Source organism: Corella eumyota, chromosome 7 (assembly GCF_963082875.1).
Source record: "Corella eumyota chromosome 7, kaCorEumy4.1, whole genome shotgun sequence".
NCBI classification, from domain to species: domain Eukaryota; kingdom Metazoa; phylum Chordata; class Ascidiacea; order Phlebobranchia; family Corellidae; genus Corella; species Corella eumyota.
Genome location: NC_137496.1, coordinates 10,105,314 through 10,125,835, shown reverse-complemented (window position 1 = coordinate 10,125,835; position 20,522 = coordinate 10,105,314). Strand labels below are relative to the sequence as shown.

General features: G+C 32.7%; 2 protein-coding genes across 2 annotated transcripts; both read right to left on the bottom strand.

The window, feature by feature from the left end:
* Positions 1-1,065: 1,065 nt before the first annotated feature.
* On the bottom strand, positions 1,066-13,589 carry LOC145759008 (uncharacterized). The gene is made up of 15 exons (XM_082572723.1): positions 13,468-13,589; positions 12,059-12,189; positions 11,142-11,228; positions 10,537-10,720; positions 9,824-10,026; positions 9,148-9,247; positions 7,894-8,039; positions 7,097-7,185; positions 6,667-6,777; positions 5,403-5,644; positions 4,414-4,569; positions 3,722-3,828; positions 3,138-3,278; positions 2,538-2,656; positions 1,066-1,775 (listed from the first exon to the last, which is right to left on the bottom strand). Exons 1-14 carry the CDS (start codon positions 13,550-13,552, stop codon positions 2,543-2,545), a joined length of 1,896 nt encoding a protein of 631 aa, XP_082428849.1. The 5' UTR covers positions 13,553-13,589; the 3' UTR covers positions 1,066-1,775; positions 2,538-2,542.
* A 1,402-nt stretch (positions 13,590-14,991) lies between these two features.
* On the bottom strand, positions 14,992-20,507 carry LOC145759234 (solute carrier family 25 member 32-like). The gene is made up of 7 exons (XM_082573010.1): positions 20,226-20,507; positions 19,466-19,616; positions 18,153-18,241; positions 17,276-17,424; positions 16,830-16,943; positions 16,071-16,216; positions 14,992-15,352 (listed from the first exon to the last, which is right to left on the bottom strand). The coding sequence occupies exons 1-7, from the start codon at positions 20,317-20,319 to the stop codon at positions 15,211-15,213; spliced, it is 885 nt and encodes a 294-aa protein (XP_082429136.1). The 5' UTR covers positions 20,320-20,507; the 3' UTR covers positions 14,992-15,210.
* Between the last annotated feature and the right edge of the window lie 15 nt (positions 20,508-20,522).

Sequence of the window (20,522 nt, the reverse complement as noted above, 5' to 3'; positions counted from 1 at the left end):
ACTTTAGCCGACTAATCAAACTGAATTTCTGCTTAAGAAAGTGACATAATTATAAATCAATATTTGTAATTATTTGTTAATTTGTAATAACCCTCTAAAAAATCTTGATTGCTTAATAAAAAAGAGGTTTTTCAGTACAAAGATGTTAGTACTTTTCGATGAATTTTTAAAGTTTTGCTTATATAGTTTGTTAGAAAAGAGTAAAAGTACAATTTTTCAGCTAAAAATGCTGCAATTCTGGGCAAACAAAATCGTAAGTTTGCCCTATTCTTAATCTTAGATTGCCAATAAAGCTAAAAATATCACATGTAGGTAACTACAGGTTAAAAAATGTAACCACGTGTTTTCCTAAAAACAACGCCGACAACTAAAGTTCAGATTTTTAGAAAAACTTTCACACGCTGAACGACGATAACAATTTTCGAAATTCACTAAACAATATAAAATAACACAATAGGCCGAACATAAAAAAAATATGGCTTAAAACAATAAAAAGTCATGCATTTTTTAACACCGTTTCATTATTCGGAGGTTATTTCTAAACCAAAATAGTTCTTTTTTTGTATATATCTTTATCCTCGATGTTGGAAAGTCGAATGCGCGACATAAACATAAAGTAACATCAGTTACTCCGACCCAGTCTCGAGTTGCCTGTGGCAGTTTGGGATATTATAGATTATAATTGCCCGATAATTATACTGCTGATTAAGTGCTGGCTCAGCAGGAGTTCACACCGTTTATAGCGCCTTACTTAAGGGCGCTACAGCACGAGAACAGTGGGCATTGAACCCACGACCTCATGTGTGGTCTTTGTTAACTAAAGGTTGTTTGTCAATTAGTGATCGTTTTTAAATCAAAATAGGTCTTTATTTTACAAATATTAGACAGTTAATTTACAATATCCTGTTTTTTTCCTATATCTAAAGTAACTTTTAACGTATTTACTTTTAACAGTTTTACAAAAAAATTGGCCTTTTTAATCGCCGATTTTTTTAAATATCAATTCCTATTTTTATGAAATTATTTCTTAAAGTGACATATTATGACATAATGTTTTCCGTTGACGTAAACAGGCAGCTATTTTTATTCCCAATTATCATGCAACAACGAAAAACAGTCCCAAAACTTAGTTAAAATAATAAAAAAATGAAGAAAGTGGTAAGAAAAACAGTAACAGTAGTATAATGCATGCAAAGTAAATTAAACACTAATAAAACAAAAATGATCGCCTATTATTAAGATATAACATGTACTATAACTAATTTGGTACATTTTTTGTGTTTTCTATATAGGATATGGCAGAAAAGGATATGGCAGAAAAGGATTAGAAAAATGCTATTAAGTTTTCGGCAGTTGGCCTTTCTACATTAAGGATAAATAAATTCATTGCAATTATTAAAAACATCATTTTTAATGTACCAAAAAACTGTTTAAGTAAGCTTATGACTAGGTTGGGGTAACAAATGTACTCTATGTTTAGGCTGTGAAGTTAAGCTTCCCACATTGAGGATAAATAAACATTAAAAAATCTCGAAAACAAAATAATATTCCCCCCAAAAAATAATACCAAATTTAAAGGGTTAAAAATATAATTTATATTTTATCTGCATATGACCAATCTACGCAAATGGCTTAAAAAAAACAATATTTTTTAAAATTTTTTTTACAGAAAATGAAGAAACCAATACTATTTATAGTACAGTGATAACTAATGTGTATAAAATAGAAAAAAGTGTGAAGAAATAGTTGTGTGCAGTTCACCAAACAGAAATCACCTGATAAAAAATTGAAAAAAAAATTGTTTTTAAAAAAACACTAAAAAAAACACAAAAAAAAAATTGTAAAAACACTCAAAAAAAATTATGGGTTCGATCCCCACTGCTTCCATTCTATTATGGCCCTAAGAAAAGTGTTATAAATTGTACAAACTCCTGCCAAGCCAAAAACCAATCAGCAAATTAGTTTCGGGCAATTATAATCAACAATATCCCAAACTGCCAAGGGCAATTTGAGACTAAGTCAGAGTTACACAAGTTACTTTATGTTTAAGCTGTGAAGTTAACCTTCCTACATCACAGATAACCAACGATAAAGGAAAAAGGGGGTTCACATTAACTGTCCGTACCCAGACAAAACTGATAAACACTATGTACCTCCCAAATTTACTCGTAGCTTGTATGTAACTCTCCTACGCAACCTTTTTCGTTTTAAACTTAGATAGGGTTGGGGTAAGGGTATATATATTTGAAAACTAAGATGATGTCTGCGTACTGCCTAATTTGGGACATAATCGAACTTATAACTGTTTAATTAAACTATATTACAGTTTAATTAAATGATACTAAAATGTAGTAATTTATAGCTAATGTTTATTATTTATTCGCATAGGCTACATTGCGAGAGAGCTATCTCGTAAATATTACGTAACTCCTAAATTCACTAGTTTTGAGAACATAACTTTTTTTTGTTGAGCTACGGACAGTTAACGTGAACCAAAAAAGGGTTAATACAATATATAGTAATATCAAAAAACTAACCTTGTTTAAATTAGATTAGGTAATTCATCTTGTCTATTGAGTTTAGGTAAAGCATATTCAACATGGTCTTGAAATCTTTCTTTTGCCATGTTATCGGTAAATGGTATTTTTCTACAGGCCTAAAAATACAAACAATAAACGAGTTAGTGGCATAGTGTAGTGTTTAGAACACTGGGAGTTACTATATAAGGCCCTAGGTTTAATCCCCAACAAAAAAGGCACTATAAATTGAATAAACACCTGCTAAAACTAAAACCAATTAGCAGATTAATTATCAGGCAATTTTAATTATCAGGCAATTTTAATTACACCACCATGAGGTCATGGGTTCAAACCCCACTGCTCTCATGCTGTAGTGCAATTATTATCTCTATAATATCCCAAACAGCTGATGGCAACTTGAGACTGAGTGGGAGTAACTGCTCATGTGTGGTGTAGCAAGTGTTCTTACCACTACACCATGCTGCCGGTGCAAAATCAACTTGTGACTGGGTAGGGGTAACAAATGTTACTTTATGTTTAGGTCGCGCATTCGACTTTCCCACATCGAGGATAAAGATATATACAATTGTAAATTTAAAAATAAAAAATTTCTTTTACCTTTACTGCAGCATTCAGTTCTTTGTACAAATCATTATTATCGCCTTTTTTCTGATTCCCGACTTCTTTTAATTTCTTAATCGCATCTTTGGTTGTAATAAAAATTATTTTTCTTTTATTTTGTAACATATCTCGGTAAGCCTGTTAAAATAAATTAGAAAATTATTTTATTTTTATATTAAAAAACAACAAAAAAGTAATAGATAAATAATTGAGAGTGTTATTGTCTATATTTATCCTCGATGTGGGAAGGTCGACTTCACGACCTAAACATAAAGTAACATTTGTTACCCCGACCCAGTCACAAGTTGATTTTGGAAGTGATTTTGCACCGGCAGTGTGGTGTAGTGGTAAGAACACTTGCTACACCACCATGAGGTAGCACTTAATCAGCAGCATATTTACCTGGCAATTATAGTCTCTATAATATCTCAAACTGCCACAGGCAACTCGAGACTGGGTCAGGGTAACAAATGTGAAACCAAAGTGCTTTAATCACTACAGCATGTCGACAGTATTTTTTATTAAAAAAAAGGTTAGTCTAAAAAAGTCCGTTAAAAAATAAACAAAAAATTTTTTTTCACCTGTTGTATCTGAAAGCAAGTCATTCTATGTTGAACTAAATCGACTGTTAAAATTACGATCAATCGATGACAATTTTCAAGGTTTTTGATAATAATGTCCAATGCATCTACGTAACAAAAGTTTAAAAAATATGAATATTGGTATGTGACCATTTTACTAAATAGAAATATTCCCAAAAATCGAAATTTCGAAAACAAAGCACCGGCAGCGTGGTGTAGTGGTAAGAATGCTTGCTACACCACACATGGGGTCGTGGGTTCAATACCCACTGATCTCATGCTGTAGTGCTCTTGAGTAAGGCGCTATAAACGGTATAACTTCTGCTGAGCCAGCACTTAATCAGCAGTATAATTATTGGGCAATTAAAATCTATTATATCCCAAACTGCCACAGGCAACTCGAGACTGGGTCGGAGTAACTGATGTTACTCTATGTTTAAGTTGCGCATTCGACTTTCCCACATCGAGGATAAAGATATATAAAAAAAATAGGTTTTATTAAAATTTCAGTCAAATTTTTCTAAAAATTAAAAGAGACATTTTCCAGTGGAAGGTTTGGGTAGAGGGTAATTGAAAATGTCGGTAAAATGGCACTTTCAACATTTTTTTTTTAATATTACAGTAATTGATTTTTTTTTAAATATATTTTTTTTTTTTTAAATTCAAAATTTTAAACAAAAATTTTTTCCTACTTCCTTCAGTAAATGATTCGTTGGGATCCAAAAAAGAAAAATTCATTTTTTCCATTCTTTCTTTAATCCAGGGTACAATTTTCCGTAATCTTTGCTTTCCCAAAAAGTTCTGTTGTTCGTTATAATACGCAAGTAGACCAACATACATATAATTATCTAAAATAAAAACAATTTTTTTTTAAAAACATTTTACACAAATAAGTTTTTTTTATAGTCTTGACAGAGAATCACAACATGAAGTCTATTGTTTGATTCCCGCTGAGCCAAAACCAATCAGCAGCATAATTATCGGGCAATTATAATCTATAATATCCCAAACTGCCAAAGTCAACTCAAGACTGGGTCAGATGTTAATTTAGGTTCGGGCCCTAAAGTTAACCTTTTCACATCGAGGATAAATAAAATTTAAATGCAGTTTTTTTACTAATTTTTATAACGATGTAGGAAGGTCGACTTTACGACCTAAACATAAAGTCCTATATGTCACTCTGACCCAGTCTCAAATTAATTTAAAAAAAATTACATATTTTAAAGGTACCCTAACATGGAAAGCCTGGGTTTGAACTGAAGACCTCTTATAATAAAGCTAGGTGCTCTAAAGCTTTACTCTGGCAGTGTGGTGTAGTGGTAAGAACACTTGCTACACCACACATGGGGTCGTGGGTTCAATCCCCACTGATCTTATGCTGTAGCGCTCTTGAGTAAGGCGCTATAAACGGTATGAACTCCTGCTGAGCCAGCAATTAATCAGCAGCGTAATTATCCGGCAATTATAATCTATTATCCCAAACTGCCACAGGCAACTCGAAACTGGGTCGGAGTAACTGATGTTACTCTATGTTTAAGTCGCGCATTCGACTTATCCACATCGAGGATAAAGATATATACAAAAAAAAAGCACTAGGTCAAAGCAAAAAATTACCACAGTTAAGACCGTTAAGTTTGGCCTTTTAAATTTAACGATAAACCAAAAAATTTGAATCAAATACCTCGATCGTATTTTCCGGCGTGCCTTCGTACAAACAAAAGAATCTGAATTTTGTTGTACCATATCAAAAACGCTGTCAGAATAATAACAACCATAGCGCCAAGACTTACGCAAAGTCTAACAACCAAAATCTGAAGCTCAATACTGGCATCAAAATTCAACTCGATTAAGGAAACTTCGGTCGAAACGTTAAGATGAGTTAATTGTACTGTGTATATACCGGCATCAGATTTTTTAAGGTCTCTGTAAAAAAATTAGGGTGATAAGTTGAACCGGCAGCGTGGTGTAGGGGTAAGAACTTTGTACACCACACATGAGGTCGTGGGTTCAATCCCCACTGATCTCATGCTGTAGTGCCCTTGAATAAGGCGCTATAAACGGTATGAACTCCAGCTGAGCTAGCACTTAATCAGCAGCATACTTACCGGACAATTATAGTCTCTATAATATCCCAAACTGCCACAGGCAACTCGAGACTGGGTCGGAGTAACTTATGTTACTCTATGTTTAAGTTGCGCATTCGACTTTCCCACTTCGAGGATAAAGAGAAGTACAAAAAAAAGAGCTGGCATAGTTAAAAATTATCATTGTTTTGAATTTTTATTATATTATTAAAATACTGATTATTATTTTAAACCTTTTTTTTTTGTATATATCTTTATCCTCGATGTGGGAAAGTCAAATGAGCGACTTAAACATAGAGTAACATCAGTTACTCCGACCCAGTCTTGAGTTGCCTGTGGCAGTTTGGGATATTATATATTATAATTGCCCGATAATTATGCTGCTGATTAAGAGCTGGCTCAGCAGGAGTTCATACTGTTTATAGCACCTTACTCAAGGGCGCTACAGCATGAGATCAGTGGGGATTGAGCCCAAGACCTCAAGTAGTAAAGCAAAGTGTTCTAGCCACTTCATTCCGTCACTGTTTTTTATTTAATTTACAGCATAAGCAGTGGGGATCAAACCCAGGACCTCATGTAGTGAAGCAAAGTGTTTTAGCCACTTCATTCTGTCACTGTTTTTTATTTAATTTACAGCCTAAGCAGTGGGGATTAAACCCAGGACCCCATGTGGTGAAGTCAAGTGTTACAACCACTACACTATGCCACTGTTTTTTTCAAAAAATCTATAACATAAGCAGTTGGGATCAAACCCAGGACCTCAGGTAGTTACGCAAAGCGTTCTAACAACTACAAAAAAGGAACACTTTTTAAAAGGACACTACAACATGAAAGCAGTGGGGATCGAACACAATTACTTACCTAATAGTAAAAGTCACATCAAAACTTTTAATAGCGGGTTGTTGTTCTGATAATTCTTGAGGTGAGGCTCGATGTAGATAACATATCCGTTCCTGATTTTCAAAATTTTTTCTGCAACCGAGAAAAAAAAATTTAATTCCAAAAAATTATAAAAAAAAGTTTAAAAAAAAATTTTAAAAAAAATTAAAAAAAAAAAATTAATATTAATTTTATTAATGAATTTTTGGCATTAGTGAATTTTTAGCCCTTGAGTAAGGTGCTATAAATGGAATAAACTACTGCTAAGCCAGCACTTAATCAGCAGAATATTTATTGGGCAATTATATTTAATAATATCGCAAACTAAACTCTTTCAAAAAAACACGTAAAAATTTTAACTCAAAAAAATTTTTTATAAAAAAAAAAGATTTATTAGAAAAAAATTACTTACAAGTTACAATGCGCATTTAGGTTTGGAGACGGACTGACCGTTTCTAAATTTTTGTTTTCACATACTTGATGATTACCAGCTGAACTAACCTAATATAAATATTTCAAAAATGAGTTTTTTTAGTTAAAATGTTATATTAAAGAGTTTTGCAATTTTGTGAGTGATGTATATAGCATGTTAGTATGGTTGACAATGAATCACAAAATGGCTTTATAACCTTTAAAAAATGTCCGTGGTACTTACAATTTAATTTTCAAAAATACTGTGACGTAGAAAGTACTAAGTAGCGTAGTGAATGTATACAAGCTGGTACTACTACGTCATCACAAACAGGGCTTCCCTTTTCTTTTTTTTATTAATTACAATTTTTCTTTTAAAGTTGTATAACTTAAAAGTAGGTGAAATTATTTAAAGTTAAAATCATTTTTGTGTTCAGTGACACCAACTTTATTAATTTTTGAGTAAAAAAATATCTCTATTATATGACTTTAAAAATTTGATTTAGTTTAAAAGGCAATAAACGTTAAAGTTTCATGACCTAAACATAGAGTAACATTTGTTATACCGACCCAGTCTTGAGTTGACATTAGCAATTTTGAATATTATTAATTATAATTGCCTGATATTTAATTTACTTATTAGTTTTCAGCTTAGCAGAAGTTCATACTGTGTATAACGCCTTACTTAAAAAAAATGTAGCATTAAAGCAGTGGGAATCAAACCCAGGACCTTTTGTATAGTAAACCCAAGTGTTCTAAAATACTAAAATTAAATCAGAATTTACACATAAAAGTCACCTTATTCCAGGAAACATATAAATCGGAAGGGTTTAATTTTCCAATAGAAATGCGAGTTGAACAGGACAACGTTACAGAATTCCCTTCAAAAAAGTAAATAACCGTTTCACAATTTAGTGAAGGTTTGACCAAGAGATTTAAAGTCCCTAAAAAAATTAAATTTTAAAATAATTTTTTTTTTGTATTTATATCTATTTTTGATGTGGGAAAGTCAAATGCGCGACTTAAACATAGAGTAACATCAGTTACTCCGACCCAGTCTCGAGTTGCCTGTGGCAGTTTGGGATATTATATATTATAATTGCCCAATAATTATACTGCTAATTAAGTGCTGGCTTAGCAGAAGTTTATACCGTTTATAGCGCCTTACTTAAGGGTGCAACACCACGAGAGCAGTGGGGATTGAATAATATATAATATCGCAAACTGCCACAGGCAATTCGAGACTGGGTCGGAGTAACTGATGTTACTTTATGTTTAAGTCGCGCATTCGACTTTCCCACATCGAGGATAAAGATATATACAAAAAAAAAAATTAAATATTTTTAACCTTTTATTATTTTAGGTTTTTTAAAACAAAAAAACAATCTTATTATAAATTCATTAAATATTTATTATTTTGGGCCAAGTAAAAAAATAAAATTAAGTAAAAAACAACAAACTTATTGAAGGGACAACAAAACTTTGTTCAAAAAGTCAATAAAATTGATTAATTTTAAATGAATCATTCATTACTCAAAAGTCAAACGCGTAAAAGCTCAATAATAATATAAATAATTTAAAAGAGTGTCAGCAATTTCTTTTAGTAGGCCTATTTATTTATCCTCGATGTGTGAAAATTTACAGCTTAAACATAGAGTACCATTTGTTACCTAAACCTAGTCTCAAGTTGACTTTTGCAGTTTGAGATATAATTGGTTATATTTGCTTGTTAAATATTCTGCTAATTGATTATTGTGTAAAGAGAAGTTTATGATGTTTATAGCGCCTTATTTAATGGCACAAAAACATGGAAGCAGTGGGTATTTAACCCAGGACCCCCTGTAGTAAAACATTTTGGCATATAATAGATTATATTTGTCCGATATTTAAGATACTGATTAAGTGTTGGCTTATCAGGAGTTTATACCGTTTATAGTGCCTTACTCAAAAGTGCTACTGCATGAAAGCAGTGGGGATTGAACCCAGGACCTTATGTAGTAAAGTCAAGTGTTCTAACCACTACATACACTATAAAAAATTATTAAAACTTACTTTGTACACAGACAAAAGCATGAGAATAATAAAGAAGTTTGTCTTTATAACTTAATTCACAACTATAAAGCCCGGAATCCCAAAAATCGACGTCAATTTTCTAAAAAAACAAAAATTAATTAAAAGAAAAGAAATTTTTTTTTGGCAGAAAAAAAAAATATTTATTTTTAAAATGACAATATGGCAATTACAAATCATAAAAATATGGAAACCCTAATTATTTAGCTTGTGTAGGGCCCTGGGTTTGATCCCTACTACTTTTATTGTCTAATGCACTTAAGTAAGGCGCTATAAACGGTAGTAACTTCTTCTTAGCCAAAAAACAATTCACAAATTAATTTTCGGCCAATTATAAACAATACCGGCAGTGTGGTGTAGTGGTAAGAACACTTGCTCACACCACATGAGGTCGTAAGTTCAATCCCCACTGCTCTCATGCTGAGCACCCTTGAGAAAGGTGCTAAAAACGGTATGAACTCCTGCTGGGCCAAACCTTAATCAGCAGCATAATCATCGGGCAAATATAATCTATAATATCCCAAACTGCTAAAGGCAACTCGAGACTGGGTCGGAGTAACTGATGTTACTCTATGTTTAGGTCGAATTGACCTTCCCACATTGAGGATAAAAATATATAAAAAAACACATGGGATTGAACCCAAATAAAGCAACACACCTTTAACGATGGAGGTGCATAGGGCTGCGAAATTAAAGACGCCTTTTCCACAACCCCGTATCTATTTTCTTCTTTTACATAATCAACACACATTGCCGGGTCCTCTAAATAAGGCTGCAAGCTTTGGTTGAAACGTGTGTATCTCCAAATTGTTTTGTAATCGCTGGGATTTATTTTCGTAACAGGATATGTTGAGTAGATATCTAAAAATACGAATTTTTTTTTTTGATCACAAAAAAACATCAAAAATTTTAATATTTTTTTTCTAGTTTATGTATAGGCCTATACTATTAGCTAACCAATAACAGACTAAAAACCGAGCTATCGTAAAGTACTTGAGAATATTTAAAAGCTAAAGCCCATATTAACAAAAACCATTTTACTAAATGAGCATATTCTCAACAAAAAAATTCCGAAACGGTATTTTACGAAAATTTTTTCCCCAAATAATAGGGAATTTCCAAGGGGCAGTTAGGGTGAAAGAGGGGTTAATAAAAAATGCCCCATGGTCTAAAAAAGACTGTTTTTTGGGCTTATAGTTTTTTGTAAAATGATTTTAGGTTAACGGTTTTAGAAAAATGGTATACGGTATAATATCAGTTCTTTATATTTAATTTAAAAAAATGCCATAAATTTTAGGGTCAAGTTATGAAAAAATTACCCTAAAAAATGCCCAGTTTTTTAACACAAAAATAATTAAAAATATATAATACCTCTTTCAAAATTGTCCGGTGTGCACGGCAACACAAACTCGTTTTTTTGATCAATAGAAAAAAGTCGCACGTTGGGTTGATTGTCTAAAGCATATCTAAAATCCTGTTCACAAGTTACATTCTGTAATTCTTGCAATAAAACCTGAACTGCTTGTCTTGAGACACATCTTGTTTCATTGATAATCTAAAAAATAAAATTGTCTGTTTTATTTTTTAAATTTATCCTCGATGTGGGAAGGTCGACTTCATGGCCTAAACATAGAGTAACATTTATTACTGGACCCAGTCTCTAATTGACCTTGTCTGTTTAGAATTTTATTTTTTTTGTATATATTTTTATCCTCGATGTAGGAAGGTCAAATGCGCGACCTAAACATAGAGTAACATCAGTTACTTTGACCCAGTCTCGAGTTGCCTGTGGCAGTTTGGGATATTACATAGATTATAATTGCCCAGTAATTATGCTGCTGATTATGTATTGGCTGAGCAGGAGTTTATAACATAAAGCCCTAAAGGTGTTACAGCATGAAAGCAGTGGGAATCGAACCCAGAACCTAAAGTGGTGAAGCCAAGTTTATTTTATATTTTTACTGGATAAAACCTACTTGGTACAGTAAAAAGTCTGCTGTAGTGGTGTTAACAATTATTGATTGAGAAGATAATTGAAAAATTGATTGACCAGCAACAACGCACTATATAAAAAAGACAAATTTGTTAAAACTAGTATTTTTGGTCATAATACAGCCTAAATAAAAATAGTCCATGCATATAACTTTAAAAATAATTAAATAAAACTCTCTAATGAAGGTTATATTTAAAATAATATCTATAACTTACTAAATACCATATCAGAATAAAATAATTTAAAAATGAAAATAAAATAATATCAAAGGTTTGGATTGGATCAAAAATCCAAACCTTTCATAATATTTTCAAAAAAATCCTAAAAAAAATTTTGATAAATATGTTAGAATGTTATTCTTGCAGTTCTTTGTATATATTTTAATTCTTGATGTGGGAAAGTCGAATGCGCGACTTAAACATAGAGTAACATCAGTTACTCCGACTAGTCTCGAGTTGCCTGTGGCAGTTTGGGATATTATAGATTATAAATGCCTGGTAATTATTCTGCTGATTAAGTGCTGGCTCAGCAGGAGTTTATACCGTTTATAGCGCTTTACTCAAGGGCGCTACAGCATTAGAGCAGTGGGGATTAAACCCACGACTTTATGGTGGTGTAGCAAGTGTTCTTACCAATACACCATGCTGCCGCTATTTTGCTATTGCCTTTTTTGTATTACACTAAATATAATTCCATTTTTTAGAAATCTTATTTTGCTTGGCAGAAGTATGTACCAATTTCATCACCTTATGTGAAAGCATAACAACATGAATCAGTGGGGAACAAACCCATGGCCTTATGTGGTGAAGCCAAGTGTTCTAACCACTACACCACACTGCCGGCTATATTAAAACACAACTTATTTAAAGGTTCAAACACTAAAATAACGTAGAAACTCACTTTAGATGTATCTCCAGGTTTTAAAGTGTATCCAGAATTGTCACATTGCAATAAAAAAGTAAAATCTTGGTAAAAAACTTCGATTCTATTATTCAGGATAGTTGAACAATTTGAGAAATCAATGTCTGAAACTATTAATGTTAATAATCATAAAAGGGGAATAAAACAATTATCTAAAATAATGGAAAATACTAAAGAACAGAATGCGAGATGATGCCTTATGTAAACTAGGGATGGGCCAATCGAATCCGAGTCCGAGTCCTCGGCCCGAGTATTAAGAATATTTTAATACTCGTGCTCGTCGAGTATTTTTTAGTACTCGGACGCCGAGTAATAATTTGTCATTTAAAATCGTATACGAATTACTAAAAATAAAAAACACGAGTTTTGCCTTCTTCTAATAAATTATAATCTACTCTCAATTATATTACGTTATTTAAGCAACGATTGTGCAACAAATACACTTTTACTTGGTAAAATTTTACGCATAATAAATTTAAGACTTTTACATTTTCGTTTGGACTTAAAATGATATTGCTTTCAGCGGGAAGTAGTTTTGCCAACATTAAACACTTTATAATCCATAAATACGTGTTTTTTGGCAAATTTTGCTGTTTTAAAATTATGCGGAAAAGATTCTCGTGAAAAGTTATATACGTTTAAATGACGTCATAACCGAGTACTCGGACTCGGCCGAGTATCGCGACAAAATACTCGGGCTCGTCGAATCCGAGTAATTCGGATTTCAGCCCATCCGTATTTAAAAGCCACAGGCCAGTCTTGAAAGTAGGGCAGTTTTCGACGAGATATCGTGCGTGCAAGCGTAAAAAAAAGTGTGACCGCGCGTGCACGCGTACCTAAATTTTCGGTCTAGGCATGCACGCGTGAATTATGTTGGCATGTTTTAGGCTTCAGTACTGCGCGTGCACTTTTTTAGAAACCAGGCTTGCTAAACGCTAATTCCAAGCGTGCATTTTTTTAGTGAAAAAAATCTCGTGCGTGCACAGTGCCCTACTTTCCAGACTGGCCTTTTTTTTTTTTTGTATATATCTTTATTCCTTGATGTCAGAAAGTCAAATGCGCGACTTAAACATAGAGTAACATCAGTTACTCCGACCCAGTCTCGAGTTGCCCGTGGCAGTTTAGGATATTATAGACTATAATTGCCCAGTAATTATGCTACTGATTAAATACTGGCTCAGCAGGAGTTCATACCGTTTATAGCGCCCTACTCAAGGACGCTACAGCATGAGATCAGTGGGGATTGAACCCACGACCTCATGTGTGGTGTAGCAAGTGTTCTTACCACTACACCACGCTGCCGGTTTTACATTAAAAATAAATAAACTCAAAAAAATAAGTACATAAACGTTTTTATTGCATAGTAACAATTTAACATAGATACTGACCTGCAGTTATTACTGCACCACTCCTCAAAAATTGGCAACAGATTAACAAAACAAAAAAATTGACGCTTAAAATTTTACGAATCATTTCTGTCTGTCTGTTATAACCTAATACAAAAAAGCAATCATCTAAAATCAAAATGAATTAAAAATGGACGATTTTTTTAAGAAAGTACACTCACACTTTTCTTAACAAATGAAATACAAAGAAATTTTCTATTTGGACGTAAATTTTAAACCTCAAAAATAGAACAAAATTCTGTAGGTGCTTTCCAGTAAAGTCATGGTTCGTTTCTTAGAAAAAAATTCCAACTGAAAGACGATAGAAAATTCCTATGTGGCCATTTTTAAAATTAATTAAAAGAAATAAATATTTTCTTAAGTTCTTGTATAATAATAAGACTGTTGAATAAAATTTTAGATCAATGAAGATTGTATAATTTAAGTTAATAAAACCTGTATGTAAATTAAGAGGACAACCTGATTTGCATAACTAAGGGAAATTCCCAATATTGTTATAATAACAAAGATATATTTTTGGAAATAAAAATATTATTATGATGGATAACTCAACGTGGTACTTACAAAATAAATAAGACCCCATTGTTACTAGTACTCTTATTCCTATTATTACCACTAGTGCCTTTATATCATTAGCAAGGTAATAAATTGATCCGGCAGCGTGATGTAATGGTAATAACACTTGTTACACCACACATAAGGTCGTTGGTTCAATCCCCACTGATTTCATGTGTAGCGCTTTTAAGTAAGGCGATATTAACGGTATGAATTTCTGCCGAGCCAGCACTTAATCAGCAGTATAATTATCGGGCAATTATAATCTATATAATATCCCAAACTGCTAAAGTCAACACGAGACTGGGTCGGAGAAACTTATGTTACTCTATGTTTAGGTCGCGCATTCGACTTTTCCACATCAAGGATAAAGATATACCTCGTGCTGTAGCGCCCTTAAGTAAGGCGTTATAAATGGTATAAACTCCTGCTGAGACAGCACTTAATCAGCAGCATAATTACCGGGCAATTATAGTCTCTATAATATTCCAAACTGCTAAAAGCAACTCAAAACTGGGTCGAAGTAACTTATGTTACTCTATGTTTAAGTCGCGCATTCGACTTTCCCACATCGAGGATAAATAAATGTTTTGCTCTATAGAGGATTATGCTGTCTAAATTGTTTTCCAAAGGGTGCTACAGCATGGAAGCAGAGGGAATCAAAGTCTGGACCTCATGTATTAAAGCCAAGAGTTCTAATTATCCACTTTATCACCTTATTAGTAGATTTAAAATAGAAACAGTTTAAATAAATTATATTTTAATTTAAAAACATTATCGTCTTGTTAGCACAAAGGTTTTGAGAAAAAGCACAAATTTACAAATATTAAAAAAGTTTTCAAAAAGTAACTTTAAATGTTAAAAGAAATGTAGTTTTCAAAATGCCAAATCGTAAAAAATAATAATTAAATTATAAATTAATAAAAAAAAAATTAAAATGTGCATAAAAATAAATTAAATAAAAGCAAAAAAGTTAAAATTTAACTGCTTAATGTCAAAACTATTGCTGACATATTACCAAAAACCAGGTGCCCAAAAACACAATTTTATCAGCAATAATATGTTTTTTATTAACCCCTTTATATACATGGGTTTGCATATCTTTAAAATGGCCTTTTATTAATTTATAAAAAAAAATTTATATTATGAACTGCAATTTAAAAATGCTTGTCAGGTTTTGGATGCTTTTAATTCATAATTTGGTAGATGAAACATTAGTAACTCATAGACATAAAAAGTTATACAACACGCTGGTATAACACGTAATAAATTAGCTGCAAGGCCCTTGTAAAACCCTTTGTAACTTTCATTTCTAAAAACAATATTTTTTAAATTTATTAATTTAAGATGCCTCTTGCAAAGTTGTTAGTGGCATTTTTATATTTTTTCAATCGGTTTTGGATATTATGGATTATAATTACCGGCAGCATGGTGTAGTGGTAAGAACACTTGCTACACCACATGAGGTCATGAGTTCAATCCCCACTGCTCTCATGTTGTAGTGCCCTTAAGTAAGGCGCTATGAACGGTATAAACTCCTGCTAAACCATTACTTAATTAGGAGTTTAATTACCGAGCACTACAGCATGGGAGCAGCGGAGATCGAACCCAAGATCTCAAGGTGAAGCCAAGTGTTTTGAACTGCACACCACACTGCTGGTTTACAATTGCACAGCAATCTACCGGAAGCAGTGGGATTTAAACCAAGAAGCTTAAGCGTTTAAACACTGCTGCAGATTAATCATTTTTTTTTGTATATATATTTATCCTTGATGTGGGAAGGTCGAATGCCGACCCAAACATAGAGTAACATCAGTTACCCCAACCCAGTCTCTAGTTGCCTGTGGCAGTTTGGAATATTATAGATTATAATTGCCCAATATTTATGCTGCTGATTAAGTGCTGGCTCAGCAGGAGTACATACTGTTTAAAGAGCCTTACTCAACGGGGCTACAGCATGAGAGCACAAGGGATTGAACCCACGACCTCATGTAGTGTACCACTACACCACGCTGCCAGTACATTCTTACCTCCATGTTGAAGTAACGACATGTGAAATTCCATTATAAATTCTGTGTTGCTCCTGTAGTCTTGCCCTTACAACTTGATATGGGTAAGTAGAGGTAGCAGCAACAAGCTTTGAACCGGCAGACATCAGTATTACATCAGAAGCACTCTAAAAAGTTAATTTTTTTTTTTTTAATTTTTTTTACAAATTAATTTTTTATTTGGCAAGATTTTTTTTTTTCCCGGAATTTAAAAATAATTGTTAACCTTTTTAAGTATTAAAAAATGTAAAAAGAAAAAAATATACAATGAACAAATAAGAAGGTGGTGTAGTGGTAAGAACACTTGCTACACCACACATGAGGTCGTGGGCTTAATCCCCACTGCTCTCATGCTGTAGCGCCCTTGAGTAAGGTGCTATAAACGGTATCAACTCCTGCTGAGCCAGAACTTAATCAGCAGCATAATTATCGGGCAATTATAATCTATAATATCCCAAACTGCCACAGGCAACTTGAGACTGGGTCGGAGTAATTAATGTTACTGAATGTTTAAGTCGCGCATTTGACTTTCCCACATCGAGGATAAAGATATATACAAAAAAAAAGTGAAAAAAATAAAACAGTCAACATTTTTAAAATTACACATGATTTTACAGTATATGCAAAGTCTTATGGCACAAATTAATTTTGTAAATTAATACCCTATAACTATACAATTAAAATAAAATGTCAACATATGTGAAAAGATAACATAATTTAAAAAAAAAATACATAGCCTACCATTTTTTCAGAGATTTTTTTCCCTCTACGCTGGGCATTCCATAATTTTAATCTTTCATATACTAAAAATTGTATAGCACCATGGCTGGTTCCTATCAGACCAGGTATATAGCCCTGTAAAATATAAAATCTAATTAAAAAAAGTTTTTTTTTTTGTGACGTGATGTAGTGGTTAAAGTACTTGGCAGCTTCACTACATAAGGTCCTGAGTTTGGTCCCTACTTCTTCTATGGTGTAGCACTCTTTAGTAAGGCACTATAAACAATATAAACTTTTGCCAACCAAAAACAAATTAACTTTTAAAGTCAACTCGAGACTGGGCCGAGGAAATGTATGTTACTCTACGTTTAGGCTGTGAAGTTGACTTTCTCACTTTGAGATTAAAAAAATCTTGTTCTATACTAATAAAGAACTAATTTAAATGTTTAAAACAAGATTAGAACCACCTTGTAAAGGCCTTTGACACCATTTTGTTTGTAAATGTCCCTAATTGTATGAATCATACCAACATACTGGGTAGAATGTGTTTCATATTGGAGACAAAGGCGTGTCTTGGCTATCCAGATAGGATTTAGCATTGATAAAGTGAGGGCACCTAAAGTATTAAAAATACCAAATTTCAGTATTTTGGTTTAAATATTGTTTAATAGTATATACATACATTTTATAAAATGCTACTTTAGTAACCTTTGTTACCCCGTCCCAGTCTCGAGTTGACTTTAGTAGTTTTATTATTATTGGTTATAATTGTCCGATAATTAATCTGCTGATTGTGTTAGACTTGGCAAAAGTTTGCCCAATTTATAGCACCTTACTAAAGGCCAATACAGCATGAAAGCAGTGGGGATTGAACCCATAACCTCCTACATTTAGCATTTCAAATCTACAAGTAACAGTTACTTATTTATTACACAAAATGTTAAAGAGATGGTTCGGTCGGAGAGTTTCTTTTTTAATTTTGTTGGAATTTTTCCAACTTGCTTGAGGATACCATTATTTTAAAAATTGGTCAAGTAGTTTTTGATATATAGGAAATTGAATGACGTTGTGGGTCACGTGACTCGCGAGCGAACGGAATTTCCCTATTTACAATATTTACCTTCAAATTCCGATATCTCAAAATCTACTTGACCAATTTTTAATATAATTGTATCCCTGTGTAAGTTAGAAAAATCTCAACATAATTATAAAAAAAACTCTGCGACCGAACCATCTCTTTAAGAAAAAAATATAGCAAATTTTTTTTTATGGTTTAGGAAATGTTATAGTTGTATTATTCCACAGTTAGTTGATTTTACTATTTAATAAAATTCATCAAATTACCAGAAATACATCCACATGACAAATATTCGGCGACTGTTAATGGCTTCGTTTGGTCTCCCCCATTCAAATGAGTTTTTATTGTGTTGTAACTTGAAAAAAAAAATTCATTTTAAATTTTTTTCGATTTTTTTTCGTCACTTAAAACTAGGGATGGGCCAATCGAATCCGAGTTCGAGTACTAGGCGCGAGTATTGAGAATATTTTAATACTAGTGTTCGTCAAGCATTTTTTAGTACTCAGACGCCGAGTAATAATTTGTCATTTAAGATCGTATACGATTTACAAAACATAAAAAAACATGAGTTTTGCCTTTTTCTAATAAATTATAATCTACTCTCAATTATATCACGTTATTTAAGCAACGATTGCGCAACAAATACACTTTTTACGTAGTAAAATTTTATGCATAATAAATTTGAGACTTTTACATTTTCGTTTGAACTTAAAATGATATCGCTATCAGCGGTAGGTAGTCTTGCCAACGATAAACACTTTATAATCCATAACTACGTGATTTTTTGGCAAATTTTGCAGTTTTAAAATTATGCGGGAAAGATTCTTGTGAACAGTTATATACGTTTAAATAACGTTATAACCGAGTACTCGGACTCTGCTGAGTATCGTGACTAAATACTCGGGCTCAAATTATGCAAAAATTATAATTTTAGAGATTTCGTTACATTTACAGTCCTCTAAAATAAGATGTGAGAACCATAAACGTAACAAGAACAATATATATATATATTAATTATCAAGATTATAAAATACCAATAATTTTTTTAAAGTGTTTATCGTGTTAGGGTATGTATATTCGAGGTAATAACGGAGTTAAAATCAGAATATTAGGTAAAATATAGTAATAAGAGATTGTATAAGTAGTTATAAATTTTTAAACTTTAACTTAAAATGTTTTTAAAACTACAAAAACGTATATAGAACCGGAAGCGTGGTGTAGTGGTAAGAACTCTTGCTACACCACACATGAGGTCGTGGGTTCAATCCCCACTGATCTCATGCTGTAGTGCCCTTCAGTAAGGCGCTATAAACGGTATAAACTCCTGCTGAGCCAGCACTTAATCAGCAGCATAATTATTGGACAATTATAATCTATAATATCCTAAACTGCCACAGGCAACTCGAGACTGGGTCGGAGTAACTGATGGTACTCTATGTTTAAGTCCCATATTTGACTTTCCCACATCGAGGATAAAGATATATACAAAAAAATAAAAAAACATTTCTTTAATATAACAAACTTTTAAATTAAAATTAAAAATAAACTTGATTACAATTAAAATCTCACATAGTCTTACAAAAAGAAATAAAATCCCCAACTGAATCCTGCACCAATAAGATTGGGGGTGACACCTGCGTACAGTCCCCTGACCCCCTGTTTTTTCCACACACTTTTTGTTAAGCCCCACATGCTGCTGTATTTTGGACGAGAAGACAACCCATCACTTACTAAAAATAAAACATTGTTTTATCGTCTTATCAATAACTTAACATTTTTAAATATTTTTTTATCCTCAATGTGGAAAGGCCGGTTTCACAGACTAAACATGGAGTAGTAAGTGTTACCCCTATCGGGTCTTAAGTTGACCCAGGCAGTCTTAAAAAGTATTGAGTTGAGCATATTGCCCAATAATTTATCTGTTAATTGTTTTTCGGCGTACCAGGAAAAACTCATATATTTTTTTTTCATATTACCTTAAGGTGATAGGTTTTTATATATTTTATTGGGAAAGAGTGTGCTGTTATGACGTGGTTGAGCTATTCATAAACGCCGGGCGCTCGTAATCGTTTACGATAGAATAACATTAGTTACTCCAACCTGGTCTCGAGTTGCCTTTAGCAGTTTGGGATATTATAGATTATAATTACCCAGTAATTAATCTGCTGAGTAAGCGCTGGCTTAGCAGGAGTTCATACTGTTTATAGCGCCATACTCAAGGGCACTACAGCATAAGAGCAGTGGGGATTGAACCAACGACCTCATGGTGGAATTGCAAGTGTTCTATCAGTCTAACCACTACACAACGCTGTCAGTTACAAATACACTAACAGACTTACCTGAATATCTTATTTTAATCAGATCAAGAGGATGTAAAATGCACGTCGCTGCCGTCCCCCCAGCTACGCCAGCAATAAAGTTTTTGTAATTCATAATTTCACGATATTTTAATTTTGCAAAATTTAAACTGTACTTGCTCCGTTTGTGTTTTCTTTAATGGCTAAACAAGCTTCTTGTGGCATTTAGACAAATACGTGCCGCTGTTTATATGTACATATTATTTATTTATAAATAAACGTCAAAATAAAAACAAAATTTATTTTGTTATTTCTGCAATGCCGCCTGCTGCTTGAACG

Coding starts and splice junctions, on each gene's coding strand:
- LOC145759008 (XM_082572723.1), bottom strand. CDS start 13,552: ATGATTCGTAAAATTTTAAGCGTCAATTTTTTTGTTTTGTTAATCTGT. Junction 12,190..13,467: donor TGGTGCAGTAATAACTGCAG/GTCAGTATCTAT, acceptor TAACATTAATAG/TTTCAGACATTGATTTCTCA. Junction 8,040..9,147: donor TGCTTTTGTCTGTGTACAAA/GTAAGTTTTAAT, acceptor TAATTTTTTTAG/GGACTTTAAATCTCTTGGTC.
- LOC145759234 (XM_082573010.1), bottom strand. CDS start 20,319: ATGAATTACAAAAACTTTATTGCTGGCGTAGCTGGGGGGACGGCAGCG. Junction 16,217..16,829: donor AAAAAATCTCTGAAAAAATG/GTAGGCTATGTA, acceptor TTAACTTTTTAG/AGTGCTTCTGATGTAATACT. Junction 15,353..16,070: donor GTCGTTACTTCAACATGGAG/GTAAGAATGTAC, acceptor TATTGTTTTTAG/AAATGAAAGTTACAAAGGGT.